The sequence below is a fragment of the Clarias gariepinus genome, chromosome 6 (assembly GCF_024256425.1).
Source record: "Clarias gariepinus isolate MV-2021 ecotype Netherlands chromosome 6, CGAR_prim_01v2, whole genome shotgun sequence".
NCBI classification, from domain to species: domain Eukaryota; kingdom Metazoa; phylum Chordata; class Actinopteri; order Siluriformes; family Clariidae; genus Clarias; species Clarias gariepinus.
Window position 1 is genome coordinate 10,909,398 of NC_071105.1, and position 20,339 is coordinate 10,929,736.

Here is a 20,339-nt window from a genome sequence, read left to right on the forward strand (position 1 = left end):
AACAAACACACAAATATAGCCACCCACACACACACAGACACACGCAGACCTTTTCTTTCACGTCTGTTGCCTCCTGTCTTGATAACGCTGCCTAGGCAGAAATCACATAAAGTCTCTCGTGTACAATACACACGACTTGGTCCAAGCTTTATTGTGGTTATTCAATGCTATGTAAATGGTTATAAATGCTTATGATTTCTATTTACTGGTTATATATTAAACGAGGCAGCAGTGGTATATGTGTGAGTAGCTAAGTGGTGTCATGGATCATCATGCATTCCAAAGACTCCAAAATTCCAAAGTTTTTTTGTATTTTGAGATTAGTCCTAAGGAATAGTTCTCCAGGATTCCTAAAGGACTTTTTTGCAAAAGTTTTTGTCTCTCATTTTCAGTCTAGTCCCCTCCTGTAACTGACTGTTTCAGAGGAACGATTTTGCTTGTTAAGCCACTCAGTGACCTATAAATCATTCAAGCATAAAAAAAAAAAATCTAATTTAAGGCATGAATGAATGAGAAACAGGAGCCGATGATAACAGATGATCATGCCGGTGATTCGTATACTGGTGAAGCTAGTGCTTGGAACAGACGAGAGGGGAAATGAGGCCGCTGCTGAGGATGTTAACCAATTTTCAACCTTTAGGCACTTTGCAGCCCGTGACAGTAAAACATTTGTTCCCATTTATTTAATTTAATTAACATAATTGCATTTAATTTAATGACGGGTGGTTTAAAACCTTTGCACAGGTTTTACTAATCATTAAAGTTAAATTACAGCGCTTCATTGTAAAGTTTCCTGGAAAAAAATTTTGCACCCCAAAATTTAACTTTTTTTGTTCCCTCACTTGCCCGTGTGCACTGAAACACTTTATCCTTGCTATAAATGTTATAAAAATGTTATAAAACATAATGATTAAAAAGTATCCCAAATATCATTTTTTAATTCACTACTGTTTAAAGGAAGAAAATTTTTCTGTTTTACAAGTCCTACAAAGGCTGTTCAAGTCAAAGGCGTAAAAAAAAATCTAAAGTCCCAGTTTGACTTAAACGCTCCTCTTAAATGAAAAAGCTAAATTATATTTCCCCCTTTTTTGTTTATCTTAAATACTGTATGTTTTGATCCATGACCAAAACCGGTTAGGATACGAGTCCCAGTAGGTAAATTCAAACCGGTGGTTAGAAGTGGTAATGAGGAAATGTATTAAATTTAATCGTGCTGATTCTGGGTGGGTGCCAGACACAAGTAGGAGTGATGATAATATTCAGCGCTAATAGCATTCACAATTTGTTGCATAATTACTTAAGACATGACCTCTGTCAGTGAGTCTAGTTATATTAGTAACACCAGTAGGCGTAGGAAATAAAATAGTTTCATGACAGTTTAAGATTTGAAAAAACATACTAATAACTGATCCAAAAGTACAGTATGAGACCGTATGAATATCTGGGATTTTTTTTTTAAATAGACAGAAGATTTTACATTTAAAAAAAATTTAACAAAGAAAGTAGATCATTTAATATCTTAAATATTTACTTCTCGTGGGTCTGCAATATTTCTAGGTCCCTTTTTAGATAAAAGCCCATTTTTGATATTGGACGAGTGAAGTGATTTTCTTCTCGTCTAATCCCTTGTATCAAGTCAGGTGGATCATATGGTTTTTGCACAAATCGTTGAGTCTAGGCCTGCTCTTGTGCGCATCTCCATTAAAGCACAAAGAATATCCATGTATACTGTATATTTTAAACATTTCGCTTTTTACTAGAATTATAGTCAACAATGCCATTCGTGATGAAAACTGTTGCAAAAAATTAGAAAAAAAATGCACATTAGATGCATTTTCACTAGTGCGCTAAGACTTTTGGACCCCCTCTGTGCGCAGCTTACAAATGAAGAGAGAAAAATCATTTGTATTGGATTGCAAAGAAAGTCAGTATTAGGGTAAACCTGCTTTGCAGCATGCCACATTACATTCAGTCACAATTATTTTCATGTAGTTTCACGAGGGTTTCAAAGAACATCCACAACTTTCAGAAAAGACAAATGCATCCATACACTTTGTTCATCTGTTAACAAGCTTTTGCATTACATCATTAAAAAATGTTTTGAGCTGAGCTGCGAGACACGGGTTTTGCTGCTGTCTTCACTTCTTCATCAGAAATGCATCTTCGTCCTCGTGGGGTTGATTTTAAGGAACTAGACAGGTGGAAGTCCAATGAAATGAGATCAGGACTATAGGGAGGATGTCACAGCCTCAGCATGTCACTGAAGTGTGTGGACGTGCATCATCATGCAAGATCCCAGCGCCATTGGACAGCAGTCCTCTGCATTTAATCCGAAGTTTAGGCTTCAGCTCTTCAATAAGCGTCTCACTGTAACGAGCGCTGTTGATTGTTGAACCTTTTTCCTTAGAATGTTCCAATACTGACCCTAGAGAATCTCAGAAAACTATAAGCATAAATCTCCAAGCTGGTTGATATTTTTTGAACTTTTTCCTGGTCGGCGATTGAGGATGTTTTCGTTCCGTATTCTGACGTTTACTTTCAGGCTCGTAGTGATAAATCCATGTCTCCAGTAATCCAGTAATAATTTTCAGTGGTGATTTATATTTCACTTTCCTTAGAGTATCGGTCTAAAGTTTGCTTGCAGATATACAAACGCTTCTGTTTATTTGGGGCATCCATTTTTTCTCGCACCACAATGACAAATAAACTGATGTAACAACACGTTTACAACCACACACAGTGACGGGGGAGACAGTAGCCTTGAACGGAATGAGCTGATAAGACCAACGTAAGTTTAACTATAACTAAAGTGCGGATAATTTCTGACTCACCCTCATATGTGTCGTGTTTGTATGTTTAATATTTTCAGCAAAATATATTTATGCGAGTAATCCTTGTTGATTTACGGATGTGATACAGAAAGCATTGTACTGCGCTTAACCGGTTATTAATAGTTAATAGGTTTGGTTTACTCAAATAATTACCGATTATAGAATAGTTATCGACCCCCATCAATAGTAAACTATGCCAACATGAGTGTCTAGTCTTAATCCAGCGCAGGGCCTTTTTATATAAAGTTCAGAAGTGCACAAATTGTTTTACATTTTCTCTCTCCTGGGCACCTGCTTATAATTTAAATGTCAGTTATAAAGTACATTCCACTGGACCAGACAGCACTAAGAGCCTAAGGGAATGTGTGTGTGAGTGTGTGCATGTGTGTGACAGTACTGTAGTATTGATTTGTGTTTTAAGGTCAGTAGGACGTGGCTGGTGCAGACCTTTAGCAGTGTGGGAGGCTCAGCATGATGAAGCTCAGTGTAACATGGCTGTAAAAAAAAAAAGGTGTTTGTGTTCGTGCCAAAAGGGGATTTCCATGCAAATGCCACAGCCGTCATGGACAAATGACATCATCAGCACAAGAGAACGTATAACACTTCAATTTGTCAAACACACACTGTATCCGACTGCTTTTTATTTGTAAACATATTGTATGATGTCTGTTATTATGAGTCACACTGCCAGAAAAAAAGCATGCTGGTTTCAAGAGAAAATTCAAAGGTCACTTTTTTTTTCTTTTTTTTCTTTTATTACTATTAATTAAAAAAAACAAAAATTAAGGTTTATTTCTAAAGTCTTCTTTTAGTTGCTCCATACATGTTAGTTTTTGCAGACAGCCTGGTTTTAGAGACATTACGTCGTTTATGCAAAAATGCAACATCCAAAACACGACATTTTACTCAGGTGCCAATCATTTTTATAGCACTATATAAAATTTTATATATTATTATGTTTAGTGATATTGTCACGCATTACACACAGCTTTCTGACTGTGAGGCATGCTGTTCTAGAAACGGGACAGTGTTATGCAGCCTGATGCAAAGTTATCTTTATAATATAATTGTATATATCCTGAAGTGTTATCTTTCTCTTATTCCATGGCAATAAGTCAACAATTGATGTTTTTTTAATAAGTTAATAAGTAAAAACGTAATAGTGGCATGGGGGCTTAGTGCTCATCACTTATCGACTTGCACCTTCAGGTTTCATGTTCGATTCCCGCCTATGGATCTGTGTGCATGGAGTTTCTCCCTGTGCTTGGTGGGTTTCCTCTGGGTTCTCTGGTTTCCTCCCACAGTCCAAACACATGCAGATTAGGCGAATTGATGTTCATACAGTAAATTGCCTGTAGAGATCGACTACTCAGATGTGAAGTAAACATCTTGGACAGAATTTTGTTATTATGGTTATGACGCGATATTATAAATAAGTGCAATTTGGATTTGGAATAGAACCAGAACTACCGTCACAGTTCTAGGACATGAATTCTGGTCCAGTTAACAGTAGCGTTATAGCACCTTTAAACAACGCCAGCCTAAAGCTTTTAGCTTTTTTCTTTCTCTTTAAGTATATATCAATGTCTGCCGCACAAATCTGATGTTTTGCACTTCTGTATGTGGTCCCAGACGTGTCTGAAATGCCGTCATGCAACTTGAATGCCACGGGCAGATCGGAATTTATGCAATTATTATTTTTATCTTTTTTTTAACCTCTGCAAGTAAGTGGCATATGGCAGCACAAGCAACTAACTCCTGCTTTCTTCCTTTTTCTGGACCTCAACAAATGCCACTGACTAACTGCTTGAGCAAAATCCCAGGCATATTTTTGCTGAAATCTCGTCTATTCTTTGAAATAAATGAGAGGTTGCACAAACTCAAGATGTGTTTTAACCAGGATGGCGTGAGCGAAGACATATCGATGTGTGATTTAAAAAAAAAAGGCAGATTAAAGTCGTTTAATTGTGAATGTGAACCTTCATGACATGCAAATCCAAGAATTAAGCAATTTGGTTGTAATGTAAATGTAGCCGTGCTGACCGTAACAAATCCCCGACATTGGATCCGCTGTAGTCCAACTATGGACCATTGTATTTATTCCCATTTATATGACCTACCACGATCAACATTAACACGCTACAGGACAACGACCAATGAAAAGCTTGCGCAGGCTCCGAAATTCTTCCCAAATCCTGTATATACAGATTCGAATGTTTTAATGCTTCTCGAATTCTGTGTAATTTATGAGCAACCTGTGATGTTTTCGCGTGCAGAGATGTGTGTGTGTGTGTGAGATACACCAGTGCTGAAAAGCTGAAACATAGACATCGTCATTTTATCCCCCACAAGACAGACTTCTCTTCTTCTTCCTTTTTCTCAGACACACACAAACACACACTACTTGGCTCCCGTGTATACTTTCTTAATCTATATATAGAGTGTTTCATACACTGGTGTGTCTGGCAAAAACTAGCTATAGGTAGCAGACTGCCAACAGCATCCTGACGCTCTCCAAACAGAGGGTGTATCAAGCAAAGTACAGAGAGAGATGCCAACACTGCATACAGTACAGTCAACTCCAGAACTTTTGGCACCCTTTAGCAAAAGAATTCTGACTGGAGGTTGTACGTGTTTTGCTTATTTTTGTGGAACAGCAATCCAGATATTGATTTACATTTGGGTTCCTGGTGAGCAAACTAGAGGAAAAACTCCCTGAGTTACCAAGAGAGAGGGACCAGACTGTAACATTTGTCTGAGGTGGCTTAGAGTCAGTTCCTTTAAACATTAAAGGACATGAGCTGGGGGTTATTGCCACATAGTCCTGACCTCACTCCAAGCCACTTGTTTGCCTCATTAAAGGAGTTCCTGGGGGGCCAGCGTTTCAGACGTAAAGAAGGGCAGTCCGATCATGGCTCTGGTGTACTGAGAAAACTTTCTATGTTGATGATATCCAAGCGCTAGTGAAACACTGGGATGAGTGCATTAGTGTAGCAGGGGCTTATATTTTTGTTATTCCGCACAATCAAAAGTCCCTCATAGTTTATGTTTTTAAATTAATAATAGTATATGTTTTAAATCATAGTATATACAGTATTGATTTGTAATAGCATTTAGAATAGATAAAAAGAAATGATTGTCACTTTTCAGGAACATTATTTTTGAATTTGATGAATTATGAGATTGTAAAACCTTTGTCATTCATCACTATCGGGGGAAAACAAAAACCATTAAGTTATCAATTAAAAACTGCGAGTTAAAGAGGAGCCTTGGACTCTCGACAGAGTGAGAGTGAAAAAGAAGTTTATCCAAATGTACTGTTTGAAACTGGAGAAGTATTTCAAAGCATAATACATCAATGTGCGTAATCAAATCCCGGCATTCAAGCAAACACAGCTGATTCATCTTCTGCTAATGCTCAGGTCTGGCATGGGCTATTATCCGGATGAGAAATCGCCCAGGGTGTCCGCATTCCCCAGAGCCTTCACGTCATTGCTCCACATGAGCAGAAGGAATAAATGTCGATAATAATGTGACGGACAAAATGAAATTCGATTGCGCTTTAAGCACGACAGCGATGCATAAAAACAAAGCAATGTTTCGCACTCAAGGCTACTTCTGGGTGAGGCATTTTTCGTTTTCCCGATGCAAGTCTGACAGATAAATAACGATGTGTCTGGAGAGTAGACGGAACGAATTGCGTTCATTATTTCATCTGTCTCTGTAGAAAAAATTAAATAAAAAACAGAGACACAAGTGCACTGTTTATTTAATATTTGAGCTTCGTATGCATGTGCAATGACTTTTTTACTTTTTTTCCCATTCATCACCTTTACTCTATAAAAAAAATCTATATTAATTTTCATAAATACGTTAAACTAGCGTTGTTCATCCAGGCTTTTGTGAGGCACTTATTACTCATCAGCTTGGCACATGAATGTTGGTATTGTAACATCTGTGCCCTAGGTTCAGTCCTCTTCCTAACATCTGGCTCAGGGTGACCTGATCACATCAAGTGGGCATCTGAGATGGAAAGTCGATCACACCTGACATCTTCACGTGTCTTGAGTGCACAGGTTTTTTGAATTATCTCAACCACACTGCCATTTAATGTTGGCAACACAAACACACATCTGTTACTCAATCTTTACTCACACACAAATTTACTTAGTTATATTTACATTTTTTACATAAATAAAGGAAACCTGTATGTCTGTCCGTGGCTGAACAACAAATGAAGCACACTTCACGGCATATCCTTGAACGCCACTTCATGATAATGCCAATATTACATGAGGATGAGTCGAAGATGAATACAGATATAAACCAATCTTAAGCATTAAAGCTCATAAATTTAATACTGTACCTTTAATCTCTTGCTACTTTGAGATTTTATTAAACTGAGGAAAGTGATTTTTTTTTTTACCCTGCATGTTTTATGCAAGCACAATACTAATATTTGGCAGAGGCAATAAATCTTTTTTTGATTAATATTCAAATACAGTGGAACAACCTGATAAAATATGCACATCTGAATTAAAGTAGATTCCTTTTTTTGTGTCACACTCATCGCTCAATAGGTTCTTGACCTTCGTGCATTTGTGAATTTATAAAGATGAAAATATAACTGGATACGTCGTTATGGAAAAATAATCAACCAGAAGGTTTTTTGAAAACCTGGATGGAAGTGGTATAGTCAGGTGTCCACAAACTTTTGGCCATCTTGTCTTGTCATTAAGCCTCATAATGTCATTTTTAGATAAACTCAGTTTATGAGACATGGTCCCTGCTGTGAGTGCGGTATGGGTGCAGTGTGAAATTTTTTCATAACGACTTCACGTGTGGCTCGGTCAGAATTTAGTGTTTTATAATCAGCAGTTCATCTTTTCTTCATCCAGTTCATCTTTTCTTGTTCATAATGTAGGACGGATGAAATAAAGGAATAGTTCTTGATAATTTTTTTAAAGTCTGTCTTAAATCTAAACTGAGATGCATGTAAGCACATTACAATATTTCTCTGTCACTTTAAGTGTTCCTGCCCTGCACACTGATCTTGAAGTTCACCCAGTACATGACCACAAAACCCTCATTTCATGCAAAAATGCATTATAAAGTTTTGTATGGCCATACCGCTGTTTCCAAAGAAAGCAAAGGGTTAAATTTGTACTAAATACATGTTACTTTAAAAAATATCAACTTAATGTAGCTGAAACTCAGTACTCGCCAAATCATCTGGAGATCGTGAGTTCGATTCCTGGGTGATGCTGTAACCTCTCACAGCTGGAGGTCTAGAGAGAGCTGATTGGCCGAGCTCTCTCAGAGGAAAGGGATGAGAGGTACTTAGTGTACATAATTAATTTACAGCCTTTACAATCAATCAGGGGCCTCTGTGAGCTCTCGCAAGCGGACGGAGCGGATAGCACTGTCCTCCGAGTGTGTTACTCCTCTCGCAACGGTGTGTGAGCGAGCAGATTGAAAAGATGCAGTCGGCTGGTGTTGCATGCTTCGGAGAAAACACGTGATCTTCAGCCCTCCCAACTGAGTGGTCATAGTAGCCTTAATGTGGGAGCCCCCAAGTGACGTGGAGGAATTGGACACGACTAAATTAGGGAGAAATCCCCCCAGGAAAACAGGATGTGGTTTGTTGCATGATGAATTATCAGCGTAGAATCTTAGCTTTGGACTCTTACATCAGACTGAGCCGTTTAAACGATGTCAGCTTTGACCTGTTATAGAACGCTTTTCTTTTTTTTTTAACTAATAATTAAAGTCTGCAGTATCCAGAGAGTAGACAGGAAAGATATTAACTGAAGAATTAAACCTATGGAGGCATTAAAATGACAAGAAGCTGAAGGGATTTGGAAAGCAGCCGGTCAAGTGGAACATTCTTTCTCTCTCTCTCTCTCTCTCTCTCTCTCTCTGTGTTAAATAAGTGACGCACAGAGATGAAAGGCAAAGATGCTCTGTGATGTGAGTGGGTGTTGGTGTACTGTATGTGTGAGTGCTGAAGTTCCCCTTGTAAATGTGGTCGAGTCCCAGAGAGACCTTTAGCCGGACCTGTAGGGACGAGATACACCGGTCGGTAATTATGCTGGGAGTTTGAGAGTAAAGTATTCGTGCAAGTCATTATGTGAGTCCACTGTATTTATGAATAGAATGTTACAGGTTGGGTGCACATTTTAGCTCACGCGTCTGGGCAAGTGTCGCAACCTGAAATGACTGATTATTATATAATGTTTGTTTTTATTCACTTTTTATTAAAAAGAATATTAAATTGAATTAGGAGTGATTTACAGTCTTATCAGTGTGCCACACAAAAGCATGGTTGTTTTTAACAGTGTTTTTACCCTAATTTACACCTTTCTCTAGGTTTCAGTGACCGCTTTAACCTTCATCGGGTTTTGTGGCGTTACAGTACTCACAATACTCGGCCCAGTATGTCCAATCAGGAAGCACAAGATTTTTTACAATTACACATTTAGTGAGAGCGCACTATACTACAGCACCAAAGCTTAAGTCCATCCATCCAATCAGAAACCTCTGTAGTACAACCAGAGCCTGTGGAGGCCAATGGTGACCATTGTATTTATTACCATTTTTATGGCCATGGTAGAACCTCCAGTCAACACTCACACATGCCATCACACATTACGAGCAGTTTGGGAATGTCAATTAGCCTGATCTGCATGTCTTTGGACTGTGGAAGGAAACCGGAAAACCCGAAGGAAACTCACTAACTGGGCGAACATGCAAACACAACATGCAGACTCCATGGACCCTGGAGGTGCAAAGCCACAGTGCTAACCACTAAGCTACTGTGCCACCATAGCTATAGTACACACTGTGTATTTGTGTTTGTGTTGTTGCATCAGAATTGTCAGATAGTCCCTGATGAGCAAGCAGAGGGCGACAATGGCAAGGAAAAACTCCCTGAGATGGTAATAGGAAGAAACCTTGAGAGGAACCAGACTCAAGTTCAGCTATAACAGTTAATTGATGTTAATAGGGAGTCCAGGTAGTTATTAAAAACTCAGGTACACTTGTAGAAAATTCCAGTCCTGAGCTATCGAGCCACTGCAGCCAAGTCAAGTCCTCAGAGAAACAGCTGTCAACACCAGTCGAGGCCAGAACCGTCTTCATGGTAGTGTGAAACCATTCCCAGACACCAGACACATCCCAAAGAGACACACAGGGCATCCATGTGACGAGATCTCCAACCAGAAGCGGGGCACCAGGATGGGGCAGACAGGTCCGGAGGGCAGAGGGAGTCTGGATCACTGGCAGCTCAGGATCGACGTGTGTAGCTCGACAGAGAGAGAGAAAGAGCGAGAGGGAGAGAGAGAACAGGAGTGGGGAGAGCAGAAAAGGAGAGATAACAGTTCACTATAATACTCTACGTCCATGAGTCCCCCGGATCTGCTCCTTTACCTAAGGCAAATCTATTTATAAAAATGCTTGATTAAATGAATAGGTTTTAGGCCTGGATGAACACTATTTGGAAGGCTATTCCATAACTTTGGGGCTTTGTAAGAAAAAGCTCTGCCCCCAGCTGTACTGCAGTTTTCATAATAAGCGGTACTTATAAGCAGCCTGCATCCTTTGATCGAAGTAGGCGTAGCGGATCGTAAGTCACTAGCAGTTCGCTCAGGTACTGTGGCGCGAGACTATTTAATGCTTTATATGTCAAGAGTAGTATTTTAAAATCAATGCGAAATTTTACTGGGAGCCAATGAAGTGAAGATAAGATAGGTGTGATGTCGTATCTTCTGGTTTCCAGTGAGGACTCTCGCTGCTGCCTTCTGGACTAGCTAAAGCTTGTTTATGCACCGGTTAGCTGGACAACCAGACAGTAAAGCATTACAATAGTCCAACCTAGAGGTGATTAAAGCATGAACTAGTTTTTCGAAAATATATTGTCGACAATAGCTACAATACTGTATATTTCTTATCTTGGCAATATTTCTAAGGTGAAAGAATGCTATCCTGGTAATATTATCTACATGAGCTTCAAATGAAATGCTGGAATCTATAATTACACCAAGGTCTTTTACTGTTGCACTTGATGGAACAGAAAGGCCATCTAAAGTTACAGAGTGATCTAGAATCTTACTTCTAGCTGTATGTAGTCCTATGACTAGAACCTCTGTCTTGTCTGGTTTAAGCAGAAGAAAGTTAATTAGCATCCAATCTATTATGTCCTGCACACATTGGTCAACTTTAGTAAGCTGGTTTTTCTCATTTGGTTTTGCTGAGACATATAACTGTGTGTCGTCAGCATAACAATGAAAACTAATATCATACTTACGGATTATTGCCCAGTGGAAGCATGTACAGGAAAAAAAAAAATGCAGTGGGCCCAAAACTGAACCATGTGGAACACCAAACTCCACTAGAGAACATACAGAATAATCACCATTTAAGTCTACATACTGATAACGATCGGTCAAATAGGATCTGAGCCAGGAGAGGGCTGTACCCTTAATTCCTACTACATTTTCTAATCTGTGAAGAAGAATACTATGGTCAATGGTGTCAAAAGCTGCACTGAGATCGAGGTATACAAGCATAGTCACACAACCCTGATCAGAGGTCATTTACTACTACATTTACTATGAGTGCTGTTTCTATGCTGTGATGAGGCCTAAATTCTGACTGATACAGTTCATCTATGCTATTTCTATGTAGATATGAGCATAGCTGCTCCGTTACTATTTATTCAAGGTTCTTAGAGATGAAGGGCAGGTTTGATATTGACCTGTAATTGGACAGGGGTCGAGGTCAGGTTTCTTAATTATCAGTTCAATAACTGCTAATTTAAAAGATTTTGGAACATAACCAATGCTGAGTGAAGAATTAATTATTCTCAAAAGGGGTTCTGTTATTGCTGGTACTAGTTGTTTAAGAAAATGTGTCGGTACAGGATCTATTATACAGGTTATGTGTAATAAATGTGTACAGGATCTAATATACAGGTTAATGAATTTGCAGAAGAGATGAGTGAAATTAGTTCATTCTCTTCGAAGGGAGTAAAGTATTTTAGGTTCTGATCTGACATGGTTAGTTTAACAACTGCAAGAATTACATTGTCCGGTTTCAAAGCCTCAATTTTATGCCTGATATTTACAATTTTATTATTAAAAAGTTCATAAAGTCCTCACTATTGCACAATGTTGTTGTGAAGATTTCTGCAGTGGTCTTATTTCTGGTTAATTTGGCTTTATATATGTTTATCGTGTCTGCATACAGTAATCATGTACAAAATCATTTAATATTTCCATATATAACTTACAAATAAATAAATAAATAACATTACAAGAGAATATATGCATGGCTGTAAAGAAAAAAATATATGGTATAAGACTGACAAGTTTTTAGATTGAAACAAAAAACCTAAGGTACGCTTCTGGGATTTGCAGAAAAATATAAAGTAGCGAGTGTGACAAAGTTACCAGAAGAACTCATATTCTCCAGCTTTAGGTTTTATATAACCTGGTCATTCAGTACAATGAGGTCTTCAGCTGACTTTATTGTGTTGACACATAACACTGCCTCCAGAGCCTTGTACAGTGGGCACTATGCATGATTGCTGCAACACTTTATGCCCTTCCCTTCTTACACTGATGCCTCCATCGATCTGGAATAGGGTCAATCTGAACTCTTTAGACCACATGACCGTTTTCCCTTGCTAAAAAAAGACCAATCTTTATGCTCTAGTAAACTGAAGACTTTTTTCTTATTAGACTCACTAACTTCGATTTAAGCTGTAAATTTTTAATGCTGCATTTTCAGAAAGTGTTTAAGTGATCCCTTATTATCATTTTATTCTGATCCAGTTTCTTCTATGGAGTTGACAGTTCAACAATATCCTTCTAGGTATCAATAATGTGTATTTTCCAATCCCTTTAGTTGTTCTCTTCGCTTAATGCAGGCTAATAAGTTCACCCCTCTGAAACAAGGATTTTTTAAATTATTATTATATTTTTTATCATTACATTTTACAGTCACATAATATATAAAGTGAATGTTTATACAGTATAGTGCAGAGTGCAAGAGTGCAGAGACTTTACTTCACTCTAGTGCAGAGGCAGAACTAATTATGACAGCATAAGTGTACGGAGAACACAGACCTGAGGGCTCCCTGACATGTACAGTAAAATCACTCCACCATCAACAAACCTGAGTGATCAATGACAGTGGAGAAGACAGCATCTAAACATACCAGTTTAGTATAATACTCTACGTCTGTGAATCCCCCAGATCTGCTCCTTTACCTAAGACAAAACTATTTACAGAAATGCTTGGCTAAATAAATAGGATTTGAGCCTAGACATAAACACTAGACTGTGTGAGTCCGGAACATTAATTAGAAGGCTATTCTCTAACTTTGGGGCTTTGTAAGAAAAAGATCTGCCCCATGCTGTAGTTTTTATAATAAAAGGTACTGACAAGCAGCCTGCATCCTGTGGCCGAATGGCGGATCATAAGACACTAGCAATTCCCTCAGATACTGCGGCGAGAGACTATTTAGTGCTTTAAAGGTCAAAAGTAGTCTTTTAAAGAAATTCCGCTGGATAAGGTATGGATAAGATAGAGGTGTGAATAAGATAGGGGTGATGTGCTCATATTTTTTTGGTTCCAGAGACGACTCGCACTGCTGCATTCTGAACTAACTGAAGCTTGTTTATTCACCTAGTAGAACATCCGGACAGTAGGGTGTTCGAATATTTCAACCTAGAGGGGATAAAATCATGGCTTCTCTGTGGTGGCTGACCTGGAGATTCAAAAAGACATTGTAGCTTGTCGTAACCCTTGACAGTTTTGACTGCACATGTTTGTGTATGCAAGGCAACGAGTGGGCCTACTAACATATACCTGTACAGTAGAACTTTGAGTTATAAAAAGCTGTTTGTCCATCATGAACTTTTGAGCGTGTTCTCAGCACATACTAGTGACCTATGGATCACAACAACTCATCGTCAAACTGATTCATGCAGTATGACTACCCAGGTTATATCATGATTTGTGAATTTATAATACTTTATATCAAAGTAAAAAAAAGTGGAACCTGGGATTAACTATTAATTAAACATCTCTTAGCACTTATTTACCCGATTGTTGTGGCCACTTCTTGCAAAAGCACTTGTAATACTTTCCTCTTCGGTTAATAAAACTCAATATAATTTGGGTTATTTGGTAGCCTTATGTTATTTATATATTTCTACAGAAATTATCAGGTATTAGGTTGGCACAGTGGCGTAGTGGTTACCACTGTAGCCTCGCACTTTCAGGGTTTAGGGTTGGATCCCTGCCTTGTCTCAGTAGGAATCATGTGTACATGGAGTTTGCATGTCCTCCCCATGCTTGGTTGGTTTTCTCAGGGTACTCTGGTTTCCTCACACAAGGTGGGGGTTGGTGTTCGCAAATTGCCCACAATGTGTGTAGGAGAGTATGTGAAAGTGTGTGCGTGACCTGCAATGGATTGGCCCTTTTTGATTTTGAAAGTTGATTTTTTTTTTTTGTTCCAGTGTGTACCCAGCCTTGTACCCAAAGTTTTCTGGGACAGTCTCCAGGCTCTCTGCGACCCTGTAGGATAAGCAGTGTAGAAGATAAATGATTGATCATGTATTAGATTTGTCTTGTAGTAGGCACGATTTTACATTCACTTTTTTAGAAAATTAATCAGCAACTTCTGACCAACTGATATAAAGAATTCAACAATTGAATGTTTTCATGAACTGTATTTCATAGCCTTTACCCTGCATCATTTGAGTCAGTTTTACCTTATTTTTTATTTTTTTTAGAAATTTCTTATTTAAGAACTTTTCTTCCCATAAATTTGCATGTGACTTAGTTCATGCAGTTATTCTTTGTAAATCCCCTGCAACATACCCCTCTTATACCACTTTAACCCTTTATCAAACACATTACACATGGTCATTTGAGATTCTAGTAAATCAAGACACATTTTAAAACCCAGCAATGTTGCTCCACATGATGTAATTAAAGATCGAAATGTATAGACATTATTGAATAAGGTTGTATATAAAAATGGCAGTTTGTTGAACTATGTCTCTGCATGTGTGTGTTGTAGCTGGCGCAGGATGAGGGCAGTGCCGTGCAGGGTTTTGCAGTGGTGGAGTACGAGACAGCAGAGCAGGCTGAGGCCATCCTCCTGGAGATGGACAGACACCTGATCCAAGGTCAGGAGATTCACCTGTCCCTGTGTAGTCCAGGAACATCTGGCCGCAGCACACTTGCTGCCCTCATCGCTGCTCAGGGAGTGGTGAGTCACACAGACAACAAACATTTATGAAGAAGACATTTTGGATATAGTGGGTTTTGACACTCTATGGCATATCGTTTTATAAAATCAGCACAAATCAGTGTTTTTTTTATTGTGGTGAAGAGGTAGATAAACCTGGAGAGGTCATCTGCGTCAAGCGTCAGACGATTGTAACCCTTTCACAGTGCACTGAATCAGCACTGTAATGTGTTTGTTGAGTAGATTATTCTGGCTCTGTTTGTTGATTCAACCAATCCAGCCATTTATCCACCCATCCAACCAACCATCCATCCTTCCAACAATCCATCCAACCAACCGAGCATCCATTTATCCATCCATCTATTCATTCATCCAAGCATCCACCCATTTATACATTCATCCATTCATCCATCCATTCACCCATCCATCCATCCAACCAACCAACCAACCAACCAACCAACCAATCATCCATTCATACAACCATCCACCCATTCATCTATCCATCCATCTATCCAAACAACCAACAATCCATTTAACCATTTATCCATCCAACCAACCAACCATCCATCAATTTGTTTATCCAAACAGCCATCCATTCATTTATCCATCTCACCAACAAATAATCCATCCACCAACCTACGACCGAACTAGTGAACCAGTGGATATGCTTAAGGCAGAAGGTGTTTGTTAAAAAAAAACATTGTGAATAGGCAGCACGGTGCTACGGTCCCTCCAGGGTCCGGGCTCGATTCCCGTCTCTGTTTGCATGGAGTTTACATTTTCTCCCCGTGCTTGGGGGTTTCCTCTGGGTACTCCGGTTTCCTCCCACAGTCCAAAGACATGCGGGTTAAGCTAATTGGCGTTCCCAAATTGCCCATTGATTTAGGGCAGAACACATGTTTGTATTTACTGGACATAACTATCCTCTCAGTTATTTTATAGACACTCCCTTTACTCTGTATTCTTAAAGTGATGCCATAATGGTCCTAAATCTAATTTGCATGCTAAGTCTAGTTGAATTACTGCTTTGTATAAAAATAGTCTTCTTCTGCTTATCAGATATAACTTTTACAATTTCTTTTAGCAATATTAACTTTAACTTTAAACATTTGGTGTCAGAATTTATGTAACTCATCACAAAATATTTCACTTTGTCAAAGCTTGTTCTATTTCATGTATTAAATCGCAACAGCTGTAGTTTATTTCAGGTAACATGCTTATAGCAAGAATTGTGTGAGGTTGTTCTAAAGTATACTGATATTTAATATATGAAATATATATTCTATTTATATATAGAATATATTCATATTTAATGTTGTGTTTCTTCTATATGTGTTTCTTCCAAATAGAATGATCTACTATTATGAGCGTAGGTTATACTGTATACCATAGCAGTGTTGATACTTTACTTTTAATAGAAAGTAAGTAATGAATTAAAACAAGTATATTATCATAAAGCTTGCAGTGGGTGCTATTCGTCAGAGCTGCTTTGTCACTTGAAACTGAGGATTTGTTCATTCACTTACCAGCAGTCGCTCTGACAGCGGTGCCAGGTGTCATTCAGATCACAGGTTCATGTTAACATGTTCATTCTAATGCATTATCCCCATAAATGGATTTAAAAAAAGATTTCTGTCATCAGTAGTGCCGCATAATTAATTGCATAAAATTAGTAGTGCCTACTGTTCTGGCATCTATCGTAGGTGGTAGAATGAACTTCCTCTAGATGTCCGTACAGCCCGTAGTCCGTACTTAAGACATGTCTGTTTCATCAGTTTGGTTTAACCCCTCATGAATAAATAAATAAATAAATAAAAGTTCCCAACAGTGTTTGACTGATGGTACTTAGTAATCTAGTAACCCAGCGTAGGGATCTATCCAATAACGGAAACTTAAGCACTGTTGTAAGCCGCTCTGGATAAGAGCATCTGCGAAATACCTAAATGTGGTGATGCACGATTAAAATTGTCATCAGTAATGCTGCACAATTAAGCATAAGACTTGACCATATGATTATCTAATCGCAAAGGTTGCCGTTTATTACGAGTAACATACATGTAGCAAAGGAATGTGTGAGTTTCTCTAAAGTATAGTGAACATGATACATGCCGGTGTGAGACTCGTGCTAAAACGGTCCAGTCAGAAGCTTCTTTCATCAGTGCATTGTTTGTTTTAAATGAGTGGTAAAGCAGAGGAGAGTGAAGATCAGTCAGTTGGTGCGAAAACAATCCTGTTCTACAGTACTTCAGATTTAGATGGAGCTATTGTGTAAGACATGCAAGGTGAGAGTGCGAACGTTGCATGGAAACACAGCTAACTTTCATCCTCATCTTAGAAAACACTGAGAACTTTACAATGTTTTGTAAAAGAAAAAATATAATTCAATTTTATTTATAAAGTGCTTTTAACAATGGCTTTTAACATTCATGTGAAATGTAACAGGAGAAAACGTAAGGGGATTATTTAGGCTGTCATTAATTACGTTTCAAATGTATTTGCATAAACTGCAATGTCTAAACTATACAACAAATATAGCTTTTAAAAACCTTTATTTTGAAGATTATCTTAATTAATTTAAATAAAAAAATTTAATTAAATGAATTAATTACCAATTAACTTATGTAATTATGGATATATTTAGAGTTATTTGTAAACATTACCCCAAGACAGTGTTACATTTCTAGGGTTTTTCGTTCCATGCCCCCCCCGCCCACACCTCCTCATTCCTTATATGGTAATACTTCCTGCGGTTTACTCTTTTGTTTCCTGGATTTCTACAGAACATGCAAATGGCTTTGATGTAGTAGACAAATGGATTAGTGGATCAGTGCTTATATACCTCTTTTTTCTGTGAATAAATCAGAGAGAATATTCAGACCAACATCATGGGCATGTGTGTGTGTGTGTGTGTGTGTGTGTGTGTGTCTCCCTTACCAGGCTTTTTTAAAGAAAAAAAAAAGCTTGTCAGCTCCACATTAAAGAGACAATTCTACGTCCTTACTGGTTTCTACTGTGTAAGTTCACCCAAATTTTAAGGATACAGTATACTGGGTAAGTGACTCAGTGTGACATTCTGCTAAGGCTATCCATTTAGATTTTCTAACCGAGGAACATCAACTGCATTATTTTTGTAAGATATAAGTCAATATAATTGTTTCGTTGACATTCCACAGCATCAAAAGTGTGAAAATGTTAAGTATGGAATGTTATTTAATGCATTTATGGTAAGCGTTAAATGAGTGTTGCCATTGGAAAGCTGATGGTGTAAGAGGATTGAAACTCTTTGTGAAATGCCTTTATAGGATAATCATAAACTTCAGGGTGGGCGTTTTGGAATTTTTTTTCTGCTTTAATACAAGGACAGACCCCCAAACATGCATGTTCTACTGTAAGTCTTTCTTTTCGATTATACACACAATCAGGCCTGAAGATGTGCGTCTAGGCAGAGGCAGTGGCAGTTTAATTACGGTGATCACACAGTGCGCTCCAGCAGACGTAGCCTTCCTGTTATATTTCCGGTGCCTGGAATAAAGCAGGCTGCTATTTTAAAGACGCGGGTCTCATACAGTGGGAGCGATGGACAATATTAATCTACTCCAGCCTCGGTGAAAGCAGCAAGCCATTCTCACTCAGTCTGTGAAACACTCCTGGGCTTCCTCCTGCTACTAACATGATTATTATTATTATTATTATTATTATTTGTTTTTGGAGTGCTTTCATAGAAAAGTGTTTCATCCTTACCTCAAGCAACCAATCCAAACAAAGGAGCCCACACACTCACTCCCACACACTCATCTCTCATAGGCTTTCTTTCTCAGCAGTCTTGTGTCAGGCAGGGATGTGTTGTTGTTTTTTCCCCCCTATGTAGGTCCACTTTCCTGTTTAATCCATGTCGTTACCTGTGTCACCAGCCATTCTTTTTTTTTTTCGTCTTTCTCTCTACCGTCTTTCTTTCCTTTTAACATAGCTGAATAGGCACGCCTGTGGTGTTGTAAATGTCGCTACATCAGAGCCGTCATTGATTCCGCATCAGTACATGAGCCACAGTAGGGAAGTAAATATCCCAAGGGCATCATTTCACTGTGGGCTTTTTTTCTTTTTCAAGTTTTTTTTTTTTCATTGTTGTTTTGTTTTAGACGAACTGCACTTTACTCTTTCCTTCCTTGGCTGTCCTCTCTCTTTTTTTTCCAGCTTCTATTGTACACTCCTCTCTCCCTCTCTCTCCCACTGAAATGTGTCAAACCAAACAGAAGGAATGCAAGTTGACATTTCTCAGCATCCCCACCCCTGCAAAACCACATGCAGCACCCTGCTCAAACGACAAATGTGCCTGCTACTTTCTGAATCACTCACACACGCACATGCAAACACACATACATACATATATAAATATATATCTCCAGACTGAGGGGGTGCAGACCGCATTCTGGTGGAGCTTCAGGCTCGGTGCAAAAGCCCCTGCCAAGCTTTGACTTCCCATGTTTTCGTGGCAGTGTGAAACTGGAGCTGCCTGGGGACTAGCAGGTGTCTCTGCTGTGTTACTCCTTGCAGAGCTGTTATCATACAGGCGAGTGTGCGCACAGCCGTTCTATACAGCTGTCATATTCGGTTAGATGCCAAGGGCTAGGAGAGCCACCCTGCTGATCTGGTTTGTGTAGGGTTCCTCAATAGCGGGATGTTGAGGTTTGATGATGGATGTGTCTGGCGGTTAGTGATTAAGTGTGTATAGTGCAATGTATAGATCAGGAGGTTCACCGTTCCACAGCTGAACGGCACCACGGATGTTGTTGACCTAACCATGAAAACATTTTCTCAAGATGACTAACTGTTATAATTAGGGATGCATAGATACCAATATTGGTCTGTAGTATTCCTATTATAATTTTAAATTAAAACGTTCAATACCACGGGATGCTGTGTGAGGTAAGCCCAGGGCATGTTACATCACTACTGGACTGTAGACTGTATATACTGTCACGATCTGTACCGATGTCATAAAAGGAAAATCTATCTATGATAATCTTTCTGTTTTTGTCCCAGAGAGATTAACATAGAGGTCTGTTAGGATTGACTTAATTTTGGTGGTCTAGTGGTCATTCAAGGGACTGCACTTTTTAGTGTAGGAATCAATACAGTGATACCTTGGCATACGAATTCCCGCCTTACAAATTTTCACCGTGAGAACATAAATTTTCCTTGGAATATTTTATACAAAGCATTTTCAACATGCGAGCAAACAAACCCAG

General features: G+C 38.7%; 1 protein-coding gene across 1 annotated transcript in view; it reads left to right on the forward strand.

The window, feature by feature from the left end:
- Nucleotides 1–20,339, forward strand: part of raver2 (ribonucleoprotein, PTB-binding 2) — a 92,022-nt gene that overhangs the window by 40,563 nt on the left and 31,120 nt on the right. Inside the window, exon 4 of the mRNA XM_053499086.1 lies at nucleotides 14,923–15,114. Coding sequence (XP_053355061.1) covers nucleotides 14,923–15,114 — 192 coding nt within the window. The remainder of the gene's footprint in view (nucleotides 1–14,922; nucleotides 15,115–20,339) is intronic.